The following is an 18,973-nucleotide window of genomic DNA, read 5'->3' as shown; positions in this document are numbered from 1 at the left end:
ATCCTGCCTGTAGACTGTTTTCTACCTGCACAGCTGTCCCCAGGCAAGAGACACTAAAATTTTTCCTACTGCACATGAGGTTCAGCTGCAAAAGGGAACAGTATTCAGGTTTCAGGAGATGATCAGAGAGAAAGTACACATAAAGAAAGGCGGCACCTAAAAAAAAAACAATCCAGGCTGGAATTTTCCAGAGCTGAAAGCAGAGAACCAAGTGTCTCTAACCAGCATTTGTTTTGCAGCTGTCCAAAGGTGTTCATTCATTTTCTCTGAACATAAGCAGCACAATATAGCCTTCCCACTCATGCAGTTCAGAGCAGCCAAAGTACCAGGCAGCTACAAAAATCAAGAGAACATGGAACAATGAACATAAGATGGAGAAAACTGTGGTATTCGCTAACACATCTTTAATGAAAGTCTTACGAATCACAATGGAAAAGAAATACCCATTCTCAGAAAAACCCATTTTTCCAAGAAATTTAACCTCCTTATATTTGACCAAAACTGTCAAAGAAGTGAGTCTGAGAAACATAATCCTAATTACCTCATAAGGGAAAAACTAATCCAGTCACTTCAGCACATGTGAGAAATCCACAGAACATGAACATCACCTTGTCCCCAGTGTGTGTGTTTGTTCAGGCTGATTAAAACCCCTGAAAGCCACAAGCAAGCAACCTGCTTTTTCAGGCATGAGGCAGTGCTTTGGGAGCCTCACGTTCAGGGGAAGATGACAAGTTCTCAGTTGCACACGCACTTCCCACTGCCCCATGAGGACCATGGCATTACTGGAAAAGAACTAGACCAACAGAAAGAGAGGGACCCAGCTGCTCAGGCCACTGCTTTGGACAGACAAAGGCAGGGGTGAATGCTGAAGGCATTTATACCAATTTACACTGACCAAAAAACTTCCTTGTAACACTAAAACACTCAACTTCAAATTGGATATGGTGCTCAAAATGACAAACACACATCTGCAAGCAAATGCTCCATCCACAACAGCTACTTTTATTCTGAAATGAGAGGTGGATGTAAGTAAATATAAGAGGTTCCCTGCATAATTCTGATGTTACTTAAACCCAAAGTATGCATGAAAAGAAAGGGTAGGCAGATAGGAATTTGGGCTTTTCAGCCAAACTGTGCTACTGTTTTTCTTCCTGGAGAAAACAAGCTAACCTGATAAGAAGTACTGGGGTTGTAATACATTTCATGTACTATCAAGGAGGTAAGAAAAAAAGAAAAATTAAAAACAATGTTGTTATGCACGTGAACAGCAACAGTACAGACAGATCTGAAGAGGTCACCGGCATGTAGTTGGGTCACTGTAATGCTGGCTGTCATATCAAGAAGGCAGAATTGACAGGTCTAAGTCACAATTTCACTATCTACCAACAAGACAGGGTAAAAAGGGTGAATGCTGACATGTGCCACAGCCACCCCGATAAGGTATCTCATTTAGATGCCCAGGACATTCAGCCGCCCTGAAAACAGATCCCTTGTTTTTTCAGTGGAGAGAAGGCAAGTACAGCTACAGCCCACAAAATTACTCTGTCCTCCTTACTATTCTTTGGAAACACAGGGAAGATCTTTCCAGCTGAGCCGGCCCTCAGAGGCAGGACAGGCAGCAGGCCGTGCGTGCGGCGCCGGGGCTGCCTGACCGCCTGACACCCACCCATCTGTCAGCAGGAGGCACAGGCAGGCAGTGCCCCCAGAAACTGCCAGCTGCAGGGCATCAGGCTCAGAGAAGGAGGAGGCAATGCCAGAAAATTACTCTTTGGCAGCAACAGGAGATAGGCAACATGAAAATAAATTCCCTTTTTAAGCATTTGCAGCTTGGCACATAACATGGCAGGCTCTGCAACATGGGAAGCTCCTTGCTTCCTCTGAAGGCAGTCATGTCAGAAAGACCAGAGTAAAACTCCTTAACTTTCCTCTTTTCCTGGGAAGGCATGTACCTGCACATCTGATCCCTGGGAAACTGGCTCGTACAAGTTATCAAAAAGCACCATCACATTTGAGTGCAAGACTGGTTTTCCATAAGGGCAAAATGGACCAACTGTAACACCAAGCCACCTCTTGGGGCAAGGGTTTGCCCAGAAAGTCTTGTGCACCAACGCTGATAATTTCTGTCTCAGTCTTAGCAAAGCTTTCACTACACATGCAGAGCAGACTCCATCTCCATTTGATTCCATATGATGGGCCTTAGAGCCAATGGAGCTAACTCACAGCCTGAATCCCTGAATCCTACCCTTAATTTCTTTACAGTGAAACTTCAGAGGAGTTATTCCAGCACGTTATTCCAAATTTACATACACAAATTATGTATTAGATTCTGAAAGGAACTAGGAAAAAGAAATCAGTGCAACTATATTCAGAGCTTGGCAAAGAACCAAACTTCAATAAAAAGCTGCGATCATTTAAGACTGACTATCAGGACTCTGAAGACAGAAACCAGAAATGGGCAATGGACCAAATGCATACCTCTCAACCAGGCAATTTGTCTCCCAGATTTGTTCCTTTATGGCCAATGGAGCAAGAGCAATTCAGGGCAGGACCATAACTGAGATGTTCCAGAGTGCCCTCTGGGCTGGTTCTGCTCCCCATGACAGAGGAGGCCCAGTGGCTGATGCAGCAGCCAAGCAGCATGCCTGGCATCACTGGGAGGCTGACAACAAGAGAAACCCTGGCAGTGCTATAGCAGTAAACCTTCACCTAGGAACAGGTTTTTCCTACATACTTAAAACCAATTTAAGCAATATGAGAAAGAATAACTCGGCCTGACAACTTGAAGCAACCGGGCAGCTGAAAAAAAGGCTTTCAAGGATCTTACTGCTTTCCTGACTCAAAGAAATGAGGGAAGAAATGTTTCCTTGTTGCATTTGGAGGATTTTTTGCATTGGAGAGTTCTCTTGAGGCCTGGGTGATCATTTTTTTATGAGTTTTTGATTTTATTTTCAAGAGTAAGACAAAAGGTTTTCTGCCTTCACAAAACAGATACAATTGCTTTTTCTGCATAGCACCTGAGGTTTTCCTGTTTAGCTCTTTGTTTTGTTTTTTCCTATTGAGAAATTTAGAAACTGGGAATTTCTGTGTTGGAATTGCTCCCACTTCCTGCCTTCCCAATAAGCATCCCCAGGGGCCAGCTGGAAACAGTACCCAGCGCCCCAAGGTAACCGGCAGCTAGTCAAGCAGGTACTACCACAGATGGTCCTTTAGGTCCTGCTAGTTGGTACCAAAATATATGCGTTTTAGTGGCTTAAAACAAAAAGATTCAATCTCACAGCTGTTGGGTTAGAAAAACTCCCGAAGTCCTAGTAAAGATCTACAAATGACTGAATGTCAGCCTGAAACATGCACTGTACAGAAGGGAAGACCACACACAACAGCAGCAGTACACAATATAAAACAGGAAGACCCTGGTGACAGCAATGTGCAGATCACTAAGCTCAGGGTGAAAATCCAGGAGACTCAGTCACTGCTACCAGAGTGTGTTGTCTAGGGCAGCTATAGGTGCTTGTTATTTCATCGCTTGTACTCACCTTGTGTCAAAAGCACAGCATGTGCTCACAGCCAGGGCTTCAAGGAGCTGTTCAGAGCATCCTTGTAGCACCCTTTTCCCAGGTTACACCACCCCTGAGAATACTGCAGGAGGGCCTGGCTATTCCAGCAAAGATATAGGGGTGGATTTTCTTTGCTTATCCACTTTTTCTGGTTCCAAAGTATTTTTAATGTACTGTGAATTTTAACATATTGGTATTAATAAAAATTACTATGTTGTAATGTACTGTTGTTGAAGAGAATAACATAGCAGAACTTTCTTGTGAGGGATTTGACAAATGTTTTCTGGTTAGTTACTTATGGTGCTAGACCTTTCATGCAAACACACCCACGTTTTCTTCGGCAAGTTTTTCCTAAGTGCAACACCAAGCATTTCAGCATTAATGACGGGGAAAAAAAAAAGGTAAGGAAGCCTCCTGATGTACCTGTGATGCAGTTACAAGGAACCACTCATGCATGCTCTGAGCAGCAAGAAGCAGAAAGGCAGTCACAGGCGGCTGCCATCCTGCCACCATGACCACCACCCTCCCTGCCCAAAACAGCTCATGCAGCCCCCACATATGGCAGAATAAGCCCTACTGTTGAAAGGGCTGAGGAAAGCCCCAGCCCCTGGGCACAGGTGAGATCAGTCCCAAGCCTCCTCCCATGCCCAACCAGATGAAAACTCTTCCACACTCTCAGCTTTCTTTATTTCACACAAAGTCAAGGAAAAAGCAAATGTCTCCACAGGCATTTGATTCTGAATAGGCTTTTAAGTGTCCATTGAATCTGAATTTAGGATTATGGGAAGAAGTAAGGAAGACATCCAACATTTATATTTCACTCCCCAGTACAGAAACAAATTAACTGGATATGTCAGTTTTTAGACATTCTGGCCATTAAAGTTCATGTGTACACCTTGTGTACAGCCACGGGGAGAAATAAACCTGCAAAAACAGGACCTTTATTAAGCAAAGAGTTTACCAACATACTCCTCTTCATATTTTAATAGAAAGACCAGAGCTAAATATTTAATGTCTGAAAGGTTAAAAGAAACCTGATCTATAACTTCATACATATCAGACTTATCTCAAACTGCTAAGTATGAGTTGACATAGCTTATGACATCCTACATCCTACAATAGCATGCTGAGCCACAGTAACTGCTGGGGTTCTAAATAAAAAGGTTGTAACTTTACCTCTTCATAGCCTAAATTTTTATGCGCCTTGTTGAGTCATAAGCAGGAAAAGAAAGCCTTAAAGAAGATGTTATCATTATTAAAATAGATGCTGCACATAAAAAACACAAGAAAACCAATCAACCAGGCAACCAAAACCAAACAAACTCTCCCCTCCCCTACAAACAAAACATCCACACCCACAAAAAGGACAGCTCATACTTACAAACACTTAAAGACATGAAAAGTTGTGAAATAAAGCTAATTTTCTACATTGCATAATAGTCCCAATTAAATACTGCCATCTCTCTCTTCCCCTTTTCCAGACAGAGATACCATGATTTCCTCAATTTCATCAAGCTCATACAAGTACAAAAACCATAATGAAAATGAGTGGTGCTTCTTCCACCATTCATGACCGCATCTGACCATGGCATGTTCTGAGCCCAAAACAAGAATTGCATCTAAATGCTTCCAGAGGTACTGTCACAATATTTTTCATAATAGTAAACACTTTATTCTTGAAACTGGGTTGATTTGTTGATTTGATGTATCTCACTTGAGAGTCTTAGAGAAAACAACATATATTACATCAGGGTGCTCTGTCACCTATTTAAATAAAGTTCCTCAATCTTTGAACTATTTCTTTCATGAAAGAAACTGAGAAGCACACAATTTACAAATTAAATCATCTTAATTTCTACAGAAATAAAAGCAGCTGCACATGAAAAAGATGAAAAGAATATAAATGAAAGTGGAATAGAATTGCTGAAGGCAAGGAAAGAACAGTACACACTACTTGAATGCCATAATGAAAACCAACAACAGAGAGCAACTATTTCTTGACTGCTGAATTATAGATAGTGCATTTATCATTACCCATCATTGTGGGAAGGAAAGTTATTAAACCATACAAAAAATCAGTTGAACAGCATTATGAAACCACATGTATTTTACATCATCTTCCGCAGTGAGATCTTCAAATGGTAACAAAACCTAACCTTCCTTTCAGTAAGTATAATGACTGAAACAACATAGCCCTGGTCTAAACTATGATACTTATACACCTGGCCTTGCAGCAAGTTCACAAAAAGTTGGTAAGTGGCATTTGCTTGAAGCATCATTGACCATGAGTTTGCACATTTTGAGTATGCCGTTTTTTAAAGATAATCAGTCTGACAATGTTCAAACATACATCTCTTGACCTTGCATTTCAATTACATGCACACCTTTTTCTTTTTTAAGCTAATATGAAATAAACTATCATAAGGCATCAAAAGCTTACATGTAATGCTTAATTTTGAAGAGAAGCTTACTTTCTAGCATGATTCCCTGTTTTTTGAACTAACACCCTTCTTCCCTTGTATTACACTACATGAGCAGGTCATGCATCTTGCAACACCTCAGAGAGGATGGAACTACATTTCGCCCAATTCCATTTCAGCAAAATCAGCAACCCTCGGCCTTCCTTACAAACAAAGCCAAATCAGAAGTTGTGTGAAAACAACATCACATGGAAACACCAAAATTTCCTATTCCAAACCCACAGCTTTTAAGTAACAGTTTCTAATTTTGCTTCCATAGTTTATGTCCTTAATTTTGTTTTACTGTTCTACAGGGTAAAGTCTAAAACATGAGAGTGTGCTGGACTGTTTCAAGGGAACTAATGTGAATCCAATTCACTTGTTTGGTTTATATCTTATGTATAGAGCAGGTTTACATGGAGGCAGGAAACAAATAATTCTGTTCTTTTCCAAGTGTCACGCTAATTTATTTGAAGATATTTCTTATGAACTTTTTTCTCCCCTAATTAAGGGCTTAAACATGCCGTACTTCAGTCTACAGCAAAATGAGTTAACAGCTCATCTGAATACAGACCATGAGGAAGAACTGCATTGCCTGTCAATACAAATATCTATAATGTATTTAGGAAGTGCAAATAGCCAAAAAGGGAAACTATATGAAAACTATCAACAGCTATTGATGTGCTATCAATAACATTGACCTCATCAACATAGATACAACACTCGTTACCATTTTTTTTCATAGGAGTCCATTATAAGCAGCTATAAACTGTTTAAATTGTTGCACAGATTTTTTTTAATCTTCAAGAAGATATGTTTAGATTGCAGTGAAAAAATCCCCTTACAAAAATTCCATTATCAATAGTATGATACTTTTAAAGTCCTTTAAGAAAAAAAATCTGAAACAAGTCCAAATGGACTTCTATTGGGCAGTGGGAAGCAAAGTATCACACTAATTTACCTTCCTGGATTTATGAGGAGATGGTTTCCTTTATAGTAGCACTGAAGATGATTGAGGAAGTTTTGTTGTTGTTATTATTTTGTTTAGAAATAGGACTTGTTTTAAATCTCACTGTTCAGAGTCAAAAACAGAGTCCATCTTCCTTGCAGATCTTTACATATGGCAAAAACAAAACAAACAAACAAAAAAAATAGGAAAGTTTTCAGGAAAAAAAAAAAAGTCAGAAAGGGGATATGGAAATTCAGATACATTTCACTCAATTTCGGCAACACTTCCCAGTGTGAGTTGAGACAGCTAAGCTTTCATATTTTAAAACAATGCTTCCCAAGACAAGAAAAGCATCCCACTAGCATGCCCCAGAGATGTCCCTTCAAATCTGGAACAAGGCCATCTAATGCAAGAATCGACCATTTCAATATGAAAATGCCACTGCTAGTGGAGACATTACCTGCTCTAAAGTCTCTTCACTCTTCTTGCTAAAAAGTCTATTTAAGTATCATAACTTAAACCAAATATGCAGGGCAAATCTTGGAAATCTATCCTTGTCTCAAACAACTTCTCAGATACTGCAGGACTGCCCAGAGCTTTCCCAGTGAGATAACAGAAGGTAAATCACAGGTTATGGGGAAGTACCATGGTTCATACCCACAAAAGAGGCTGACCAAACATGTGCATGACAAGTACAACAGAAATGTAACATTTCAATTTATAGAGGTGTACATTTTTAAAGCAAAACCACAAGTTATTTATATGGATAGATTTTTCACAAAGTAATCGGATCTGGGAACCAGAGGATTTTACTTAGAGCATCTGTGTTCCACATTCTCAGGAAAGAAAATTTAAATAATCCTAAAAGCTGAAAAAGGTATTTTTATCACAGACTTTGCAGCTATTTCACATTTCACTCAAAGAGAGTTGAACCAGATATCTCAAATCACATCTGGATTCAGGCCCCAGTAAGCACTGTGTGCACTGCTTTAACTAGAACTCAAATTATTCTATTAAAAAAAGCCTAGCCCTTAAAAAACTCCCCCCTAGTTCTGGCATTTCTTTTCAGGTTTTTTCAATTTGTGTGATGTCAGTTTACATCTAATAAGTATGTTGTTTATTATCTTCATTTAAGTCAGGACTTTTACCAAGTTACAGCAAGAGTCATAGGAAGCATATCACAATTACAAATCCATAATGCATGCAAGATCCCTGTGTAGCACCATTATATCCATTAATCACAGTCTTTTTGGTCCGAATTATGCTAAGAAGATATTTGATAAAGCAATTTCAACTCACCTCTCTCTCTCTCTCCTGTTACCATCAGTGCAAAGAAGGCAAAACCACAGCGCTTCCGACAAATTCTCAAGGCACCTCTTTTGTTCCCTTTAAATTAAATCCGAATTGGTTGCACGTTTTACTGAATTGCTAATGCTCTCCACATGTTCCCACTCTCGGACTGAAAATGTTTTCTATTAGGAATGCCTAGCACTGAACATAAAACTGTAAAATGTCCTTCAAACAACCCAAAGTTCCTCTCTTTCTTTGGAATGTATCACTACTTGCCCAAATGAACAGCTCACAGTCCTACAATTAAGCTGCCTTTAGGAAAGCTTTTTAGTAAGGCTTCTTTTCTTAGTGTGTTCACAAACACCCTTATCAAAAGCAAGCTGTTTATTTTAAAATCCATTAAGTTATTTCCTCTTAAAAAGAAAGCACCAAGGATTTGAAGCGTGAGCTAGAGGAACTTCAAATTGTCCATGACCATGAAAAACCTACTCCAGCACTCAGCAAATGCACAAATTCCAGAAGAATGAAATGGACTCATGATATGTGCAGGGAGAAGCATCACATGCGAGACAGTACCAAGAACATGGGTTGTAGGCTCAAGCTTAACTTTGTTCTCAGAGAATGAAATGCAACTTGGTTTCACCATTCCTTCATCACATTTCCTTCATCATAAACAGCACTGACTTTTCAATGTTTCAATGCTCTTACAAGGCAAAACCACGAGTTTTCCCCCTTTCAGTCCATGTATCTCAACTTTCTGCAACAGAAGGCCAGGTAAAGTTACAGACTCAAGACAAGATTTTGTCTTTTTTAAAGCAGAGTGGTTCCACTCCACAGGAACTTGTCCCTCCATGTGCTTGAGGTGCAAGTCCTACCAGAAGGTTCAACAGACGCACAAATAGTTGTAGAATCTAATCATATCTGCTCTAACACATGCAGCAAGTCCACATAATGGATAACAGAAGGAAAAACTGTACATGGAAAAAAGGACTAGGTGCATAGTTCAGCTATTACAGGACAAATAAAAACAGATGGCTTCTACTAGCCCCCTGGTTACAGCCAGCTTACAGCTTCCCTCAGGTATCCCAGAACAATACATGCTCAAGAAAATATTTATGGCTACATTTCACAAAAGATACTATGAGCAAGGGGTATCAAAAAGATAATCCCAAGAGCACTGTGGAAAGGCTGAGTTATTGGTGCTAACACTGCTGGTTAACACAGATGCCCCGATAGTAGAGGCTAGAAAGAGCCGCTGTGCAGCGCGGCAGCACTGGTGTCCCAGAGTTGGGAATAATCCACTGTGGAGGGTAACTCTGCATCTACTCACATGCAAGAGCCAATAGATCAGGATTATAAAATGGCTATAACAACTTATACCGAAGCTGTATTATACATTTTGCAAGACTCTTGCAATAATATACTTGCACTCTGTTTAGGGCCCTCACTGGATCAAGCTATGAAATGCAATATACACAAATATCCATGCAAATTATTTTTAATCTACTGGCAGATAAAAGAAAACTTTGCACAAATATAGGAGAGAGATTTAACCATACAAAAAGTGTAATTTTATAAAGCAAAAGCATTTAAATAACCAACTGGGGGTCCTGGGTGTGTGTTTTGGTTGGTTTTGTTTGTTTATTTGGCTTGGGGTTTTGGGGGATTTTTTAATAACGAACTGACACAAAAAGGTAGTAAAATTTAAAATACTCCTTGCAATATTTGCTAACCTTCCAAGCCACAGTATTCTAAGTAATCCCAGGTCAATACATTCACTCAGAATCACATCAACTTTTGTTATTTGCATTCTTCTTGTATTACATTGTATTAACAACTGAAGCTTACACCAAACTTCTTTTGGCACAATCATTCTAAGTCATTGTCATGGATCCCTGTCCAGACATCATTCTCAGCACTGATTGCAACACTCCTGATTTAACATCACAGGAATAAGCATTTTAGAAGATGACAGGGGGGCTCTCTTGGGCTAAATACAGCATCCAGATATATGAGAGCAAATGGTGCCTTTTCTCTCAGAGATCACACCAGATTTTGAGAAAAAAAGCCATGAAGCAATGAACAAACAAAGGAAGCAGGAGCCACAAACAGAGCTGGCCAACCAAGGACCTAATGGTTAAACAGAGTCCTTCTGCAGGAAAAGTGGAGCTGGTAAAGATCTTTAAAACTTCACTGTCATCATGTTGCTCTGACTACAACCTTCCATTTAGCTTCAGGGGCTAAAACTTTTGACATTGTTGGTGTTCACTTTCTATAGTTACATTCTCATTTACATTAGACTTTATCAAGGCTTCAACTGAGCCCTGTAATTGTTAAATATATACAAACTAAAATAATGTTAAGACACAATAAATAAAAAGTCATATGGCTGCCAAAAATACTAAAAAAACTTTTCCCACAAGGGTAGTAACTCATAATAAATGTGATTTGAATAAAAGGTCAAATTCAAAAGCTTGTGGGAAAAAAAACCCTACAGTTGACACTATCTGATTTAAGGAGCACTCAGAGTCCAGAAGGCCAATCATGTTCTGGGTTCCATCAAAAGTATGGCCAGAAGGCTGAGTGAGGGGCTTCTGCCCCTCTACTCTGCCATTTTGAGACCCCAGCTGGAGCTCTGCATCCAGCTCTGGAATCCCCAGCACAGGAAGGACATGGACCTGGTAGAACAGGTCTGAAGGGCACAAAGATGCTCCAGCCCTCTGGTCACCTCTCCTGTGAAGGCTGAGAGAACTGGGACTCAGCCTGGAGAAGACAAGGCTTCAAGGAGACCTTATAGCTGCCTTGCAGTAATCAAAGGGGTCTTTTAAAAAATAGGAGTCACTTAATATATATGGGTGGCTAGTAATAGGACAAAAGGCAATAGTTTTTAACTCAGAGACAGCAGATTTAAATTAGAAGTTAAGAAGAAATTCTTTACCATGACAGTGCTGAGAGACTGGAACAGGATGCCCAGAGAAGCTGTAGATGCCCCATCACTGGAAGTGCTGGAGGTCAGCTTGGATGAGGCCCTGAGCAAGCTGTTCTAGTGGGTGGCATCACTGCCCATGACAGGGAGTTAGAACTAAATGACTTTTAGTCATTAGGTTCAAACTAAATGATTTTTGGGTTCCTTCCAACTCTCTCTATTCTATGATTTTATGATTCCTCAACTAAGGTCTTTGGACATCAACAAGTATAAAAATACATCTATAACTTTCAATTAGTTACATTCTCTGAACAGAACTGTTTTCAGGAATGTCCTTTTGATGTAAAGAAACATTCTAAATATTGAAGTTTATATTAAAACCACTTAAAAGTATAAGCTATTAATTAAGCCTGATAATTTAATCAGGATTAAGCCAAAATGGGAGAAGAGAGTAATATTTAAAAGAAAATTTATTCCTTCATGCTGAAAGTCCTTAATATGTACATAAGAAAAGAACTGAAATTGAGAGCTGAAAAAAAGGAGAAAGTAATAATGCATTAAATTAAGGTACTTAACAGGGACTTGTACTTAACAGGGACTTATATTTAACAGAGCAGAAAATACCACAACTTCTGCACTCAAGTTATTAGGTATTATTCCTTCCCTGCTCTGCTTGAAACCAAAAATCCTACTCAACTTGACATGAGACTTGCTAAGTCTTCCCAGGTCTCAAAAACATCAGTAGTAGTAGATCTAGTCAATACATCCTCTGACACTGAAGCCCAATGAATTCTCCAGAGATCTGAAGTCACTAATGATGGAAAACTTTATCTGGACATCTGAACATAAACACTTCTGTTATTTCCCAACATTTAAAAGTACAATGAGTTAGGAAGAAGGAAAACAATAGTGATCCAGCTTCAAAATGGGAGAGTTTATGGCAGGAGAGCTACTTCTTTAGACCTATTCGGTCTTAAGAAGAAAGTAAAACTCTGAATACAAAGATGACAGGCTCTGCAGAAAGGTCACTACACAACAAACCACTCCTTCTCAGAAGGCAGCCCTAGCTACCTGTTTGGGACTTTGCAGAGTCAGTAACATTGCTAACCACAATTCTTTCTGCGGAGACTGTGAAGACTGAAAGAAACACCCAAAACGTGACAGTTTTACTCCACGTAACACCATCTCAGATTCCTTCAGCTCCTGACTTCTACTCCAAATATGTTACATATCTTTTAACATCTAAACCTAATGCTTGCATTTCAAAAGAGACTTAACAGGCAGCTGATGTGCACACACACACCAGCAGTACCCACTGTGCCAATGAAATAGCCCTCTTATTCTGTGACAGGTTTGACTGCCAGGCACAGCTCTGCAAATAGTGCCAGTAGTAAGAAACACAGAATGTTCCCTGACTCATTCAAACTATCCCATATCAAAAAAATAAGACGAACTTGATATGAAAAGAAATGAAAAAAAATTAGAGAAAAGAAACTACATTACATCAAGCTAGGGGCTGAAACAAAACCTTACCCCAAAAATCTAAACTTCAGCAGGGGGGATGGAAATTAGATCCAGAACTTGCATTTGGCTTTTCTGACTATAATGAACCAAGCCAAAAGCCCATATCCAAACACACCTCTTTCTAAGAGTTTGAAATCTGGACTCAAGTTTTGCAGCCTGGCTTCCTCTGTACTCACTGCTGAATGCATCACTGCCGCCAGAGAGCAACAGCACCTGACAAGGGATTACACTTTCATATAGGAACAATTAAGATACATGCACAGTAATATGGCTAATTGCCCACAGTAAGCTTGAATGAAAACAGATAACAACAATGCAACCACACGTCGACACTCAGAACCTTATGTGCTCCAATTCCTCGATGGCTGCACTCTGGAGAAAAAAAAATTACATGAAAATTCTTTTTATAAAACCTCAGTCCGGGAAACTTATCAAATCTTGTCTTGCTGTACTGGTCTGTTTTGCCAAATATACTTCCAGACCTAACAAGAACAATCTTCTACAAGCTGTTCTTAATTTCACTCACATTTATGAAATCAGTTTATACTTTGCATCATCTCTGTTCCTTCTCTAACATTTAACACGTATGCTTGCTCTACTGTTCCTCCACAAGTCAATGGTAGTAGAGGAGAAACTGTTCCTGCACAAGGCAGCCTAGAAATTGTTCTCAATGAGAGGTATTTGTGGAATTCTGTAGGTTGCTTATGCTCAGTTCAAATTCTCAGAAATGCCATTTCATAACATATCCTGGGGGCAGGGGAAAAGGTTTAGCTGTATTTAAAGCCTGAATCCCTCCAAAGTCACTGTAGAAATGACACAAAACTTTGACTTTCTCCTCTTCTTTTAAGGAAGATATATTTCAAGGCTTCAGCTATGATATCTTGAACCAAGACCAACAAGTTAAACATATTACACTGTTGAATCTACTACGGAGAAGCTGAAAACAACTGTGGCACAGACACACAGGATTTCTAATTTTTTTTGTTTTAAACCCGCCACCCATAGAATCTGTCATACTGTCACCACAACATGAGAATTAGATTTGCCACTGACACTCAAACATTCTGCTCTGTTGCATGCTGGAGAACACATTAACACCATCCCAGACCTTTCATAGAGAACATATTAACACCATCAGCCTCCTTTCATGGAACCTTAAAGCTCTTTTGACATTCACATTATGACTTTCATTGGACTTTTCCTTGTGACAGCATTGTTTTAACCAGGGTTTTTAAGACAGCGACACTGTGATAATGACAAATATGCAGCCCAGATCTGCAAGATGTGAAATAATAAACTTTATATGCTATTAAAATATAGCAGATAGCTGTCAGCCAACAATTCTTCAGATACCATTCCCAATCCAGAACAGAGTCTTTTTCAGGTGCACACAAAGGCTGTGACAAGACAGACAACTGAAGATTCTTCAAAGAATCACCCAACCATCTGACATCACTGTCAAATGCTATACTTCCCAGTGATATTTAACATGCTTGAAGGGTAGTGTAGTTCATACAACCTAATAGCAGCATGCAACAAACGAAATAATAAAATCAATTTATTGGCCATTACTGTCAATTTGGAACACAGCCAAGTCCAATTCATACTCCCCAGATTTGCTTCTTGGAAATCAATTCTGTTTATTTGTTCTCTTTCAGACATGTGGAACTTAACTTACCAATGCAGGCATGGACTCTCACTGAGAGCTGGGTCCTCAGAATTATGCTGTGCTTCTTGCCCCTCCTAAAATGAGAAGAAAAGTATGTAAAGGTATAGTGAGGAAGAAGAGGAACTGGAAATAAACAAGTCAAGTTGAGCCTAGGAAAAAAAGGGTGGGAGGGAAGGGAAGACATTAGAAATTTTGTCTTTGCTTCTCATAATCGACTTCAATTTTAATTTGCAATAAATTAATATTCCTCATCAAGACTGTTCTGACTATGATAGCAATGGTTAAGGGATCTCTCCATCTTTATCTCAAACAACAAGTTTTCTTATCCTATTTTCCCTCCCTTTTGCTGAGGACAGCGAGAGAGAGAAGAGCTGGGCAGGCATCTGGACAATTGCCAAGGACAGCACACCACAATGAAAACTGTTAGAGAAGTATCAAGTGATGACTGCACATTTTAGTTTTCACAGAAATACTTTAATGCTAAGCATAATTAAGCATTAAAAGAAAATCCAAGGTTAAACAAATCATTTACATTTTCACAGATCTGCCTCCCTATGTAGCCTAATGTGTTTTTAAAGCACAAAAGTAGCTATGTTTTTCATGTAAAGAGGCAAAACTGAGGTCCTTTTCCACTCTGACTCTCAGTTCCATATCAGGCTTAAATGGAATGACTATTTTAATTAGCTGCTAAATACCTCATTTGGTTTTCACTCAATTTACCTTTAGTTGCATTTCTTCAACCTGGACAAGAGCAGTTTTTGATTTCTAGGTGCTACACCTGCACACTGACATGAGGGCACCAACAGCACCTTGTCTCTGCATCCAACCCACTCACCTGATGGAAGGTGAGAGAGTAAGAAAAGCCAAGTGTCTTTTATGCTTGTACAGCATTGTATTCTCCCTCTTTTTTCTCAAACTAAAAAGGCAATTCCTGGACAAGTGGCTCTAGGTGGCCCAGATGACCTCCAGAGGTCCCTTTCTACGCAGCCATTCTGTGATTCAGTGAATTTATTGTGGGAAAACACTCATGAGGACTCACTGTTTTTAGAATGAAGCTTAGTTGTCATGCGAACTGTAGACTCAATTCAACATACAAGTTAGAGCACAAACCAGCACAACCTTTCTCAGTTACTTATTTTGCTACCCTGCTGAGAGGATTCAGGCCCAAACCCTTTACACAGACACCCAGCAGAATCTTATGCAGTTTTCTAGTAATAACAGAAGTTCTTCCCCACCTTACTGTTTTCCTGCCCACAGTTATTTTGCAGAACAAAATATTTTTCATTATTTTCATGAAAACACTAAGGAAAATTTTTTATTATACTTCTCAGAAAGATTTTCAGGGGAGGAAAGGAAGGAAAGTAGTGACAGGTATTTTCAGAAAAATATTGCCCTTTGGAAGATATAAGGGAAAACAAAGAAAAGTAAGGACCTGATAAAAGTGATTAATGTTGACCTGTGTACCTGCTAATAGAGGCCTTTATTTCAGTTTCAGTAATCTATTTTTCTATAGATTAAAAAAAAAAAAGTTAAACAGAGGGCTTTTTTAAAAAATAGCAAAACCAAAAACCTTTAATCAAAATTACTCTTTAAAGGATCCATTTGGATATCATTAGCGGGCAAAGTGTCACCTCTCTCTTAATAACTTGAAGTGCCAAGCAGCACATGCTATTGCTCCAGAAAAGCAGGCTGTAGTTCGGACTGTGAAATTCCCTAGAGCAGTTCCAGGTTTAGGACTGACTCTCTGTCCACCTAAATGCCTCCTTTTGTACTGGTAGGACATAGTCTTTGCCTGCGTTCATATTCTGCAGATTTTTAATAGCTGTTCCTCCCCACAGGAATGCCAGGATTCCTCCAGAATATTGAATTTGCCAAGTTAGTGAAGAATTTTTGACGAAACTTCTTGCCCTTCACAACGTCTGATCCTGTACAGAAGCTGCTTCTCTTGGTCTCCCTTCTTTCATGGACTTGTTGACACACCTGACATATACAACTCCTCCAAGATAAAATCAGAAAATGGAAGAATTCAGTCAAGATTGTTTATTTCAAAACTGTAAAAGGATAGCCCAGAATCAGCAAAGAAAAAGGAAGTCTATATAATCAGACATATTATTTTTCCCATCCTGAAAAACTGTTCAACTAAAAGAAACTGAGAAATCAGCACCATTTTAAGGCCTGTAGAGATTCAGGCCCATTACAATTGAATAGAGTTTTTCCCTCCTTTTCTCAAAATCCGATGCACAATGCTTCACAGTATAAACAAGGCCTTTATTTTTTTGGTAGTTCTCCAAGCTTCAAAAGTGATGCTACTTCCTCCTCAACCTCACCTCCTTACAAAGACCCCTGAAAACTTAAAGCAAAACCTAGAGCAAGCTCTCTTCTACAGGCTCTGTTCTACACTATCATGCAACTGTAATACCTCCCAGGACAGAAAATTCTCACACACGCAAACATTAATTTTTATCGCCCACTGGAGTTGCACTGGCAATTTTTCCAGCCTACCAAAATCAGTATGATTCAAGCCCCAGAAATTACAAAAATGAAGACTCACTTATGATGCTGTATTTCCCCCCTTCCCCCCAGGCCACACCATGATCATCACCACAGAGGCATTTTGTGTGGTTTAGGCATACTACATTTACCACAGAGCAGCTAATTCTAATAAGACCAGTCACATGTAAAATATTAGAAATTACACAATTTCCTGATGACTTTTGACTATCATGCAATATGAATAACACTTTTGCAAAATGAAGATCACCACTGAAAATTACTGCATCCGTGATTCTACAGATACCAGTTTCCTGGAAAGCATGTTACAATAATAAATTCAAAAAAAAAAAAAAAAAAAAAAAAAAAAAAAAGGCTAACTTGAGATCCATCCATGATTTCACAGACTCATGAACTACTGACCAAATAGTATTAGAAAGAATGCCCATAGGCAAGCTTGCCACAATATCAGGACAGGGAAGGGGGGTACCACAGGACAGACAAGCCATTTGAATTAAAAACAATGTATGTTCAAAAATACACAGAAGACTATTTCCAACAAACAAGGTCCATTTATTCCAAAGTCTAGACATGTAACAAAGTTCATAATCTACTCTTAACTAAGGCTTATCTTTTTATTGATACATCTTAAAAAAAAAATGTTTCAGTGAGTGCAGTTGGCTACTGTTCATTAAAAAAATCCAGTAAGTATTTAACTGAGTTAATTTAATAACTGAAATTTAGCAATAGAAGAGTAGGTAAATTTCACATAGTGTCCTGAAATAGCATTCTGCTGACCTGTATTGAGATCAGAATCATTATTGCTATAAGATTACCTTCTAATCTTTGGAGTTAACAAGACACAAAACTTTTTCTATATTCAATTTCTCTAATAAATCAAAGTAAATGCCAACAGTTCACTGAGAGCCTGTCTTATCGAATATAAATGCTTTATTTTGTCATTGTTTTTGTACCACGTTACAAATAGTTTCCCTCAATTATACGTTTTCAAGTCTTGATTTAAGTGACATTTTGAAAATAGTACCTCAATTGACTGTCTTAAACAGTTACTTGTTTTGAAGCAAAGCCTATGTCTGAGCCAAGCAATCCTTTGACCAGATGAAATATACTAAGAATTTTATTAGGGATACAGAGGGGAAAAAGCATTAACAAAGTAATAACCATTTAACACTAACATCACACATTAAAAGAAACCAACACACAGTCTCCTCTTAATGTTTCAAGGACACTTTAAAAGGAAATTTTAAGAGAGTTTATTTTATTAAGACATGACATCCTTCTTCTCAGACCTACACTAAAGACCTGCTGGTATGAAAAATGGGACTTTTATGTAAATACCTAATTAAGATTTATTAAGGTTATTAGCAAGACAGACCACAATCATTGCTTGACAAAGCTCATCTTTGTAAAATAGGAGAATATATCAATTAACATACAATTTGTATTTCAGTGTTTCTTTAAGGAAGCAACTATTCAGACTTCCTAATATTCTTCCAAAGGGCTAGATATTTCAATTTAAAAAATTTAGCTTCAAAAAATCCCTAGATTCTGAAAATACGTTATTCTATCATTTAAAACCAAAGTAGAAAAATCACTTTTCTAACTTTCTTAATGATTGTTTAATAACTTAATGAAGAAAACTCATTAAAGGTGTTAATTCTACAAAAGGCCACACTATGTCCTTCTGGGATCCTCCTGTTCTGCTTTCTACACAATACTTGACAACCATTGAAAAAGCTACAGTTGTATAGCACAGCAGCAGACAAACTGCAATGGTTTTAATAACACTCTATAGTCGCACAGACAAGTAAACTTACTATTCTTCATTGTATTTGCTCAAAAAATAAAATCTGTTGCAGACATCTCAATCATGAAAAGGCCATCATAAGAAGAAGCTGAGTACAATGCTGTTAGAAGCCATGATTTTAAGCTCACCAACCTTTTGGATCTTTTCAGTTAATGTAGAGTGTCCAATCTCTGCTCTTAACCAAGGTCTGCACACTCTTCTATTTCAGAAATATTTAAAGTACTTAAAAAAACATTATCCAATAGAGGCAAACTTGGATTTTAATCTTTCATGCAGTGCTACAC

The 18,973-nt window shown here is 38.6% G+C and overlaps 1 protein-coding gene across 2 annotated transcripts in view; it reads right to left on the bottom strand.

Annotated features, from left to right (window-relative positions):
* Window positions 1–18,973, bottom strand: part of FHOD3 (formin homology 2 domain containing 3) — a 376,458-nt gene that overhangs the window by 305,967 nt on the left and 51,518 nt on the right. For both annotated transcript variants that reach the window (XM_058806162.1, XM_058806153.1), the window contains exon 3: window positions 14,381–14,445. In XM_058806162.1, coding sequence (XP_058662145.1) covers window positions 14,381–14,445 — 65 coding nt within the window. The remainder of the gene's footprint in view (window positions 1–14,380; window positions 14,446–18,973) is intronic.

This window comes from Ammospiza caudacuta, chromosome 1, assembly GCF_027887145.1.
Source record: "Ammospiza caudacuta isolate bAmmCau1 chromosome 1, bAmmCau1.pri, whole genome shotgun sequence".
Lineage (NCBI taxonomy): Eukaryota > Metazoa > Chordata > Aves > Passeriformes > Passerellidae > Ammospiza > Ammospiza caudacuta.
This window is presented reverse-complemented; position numbering and strand designations above follow the sequence as displayed.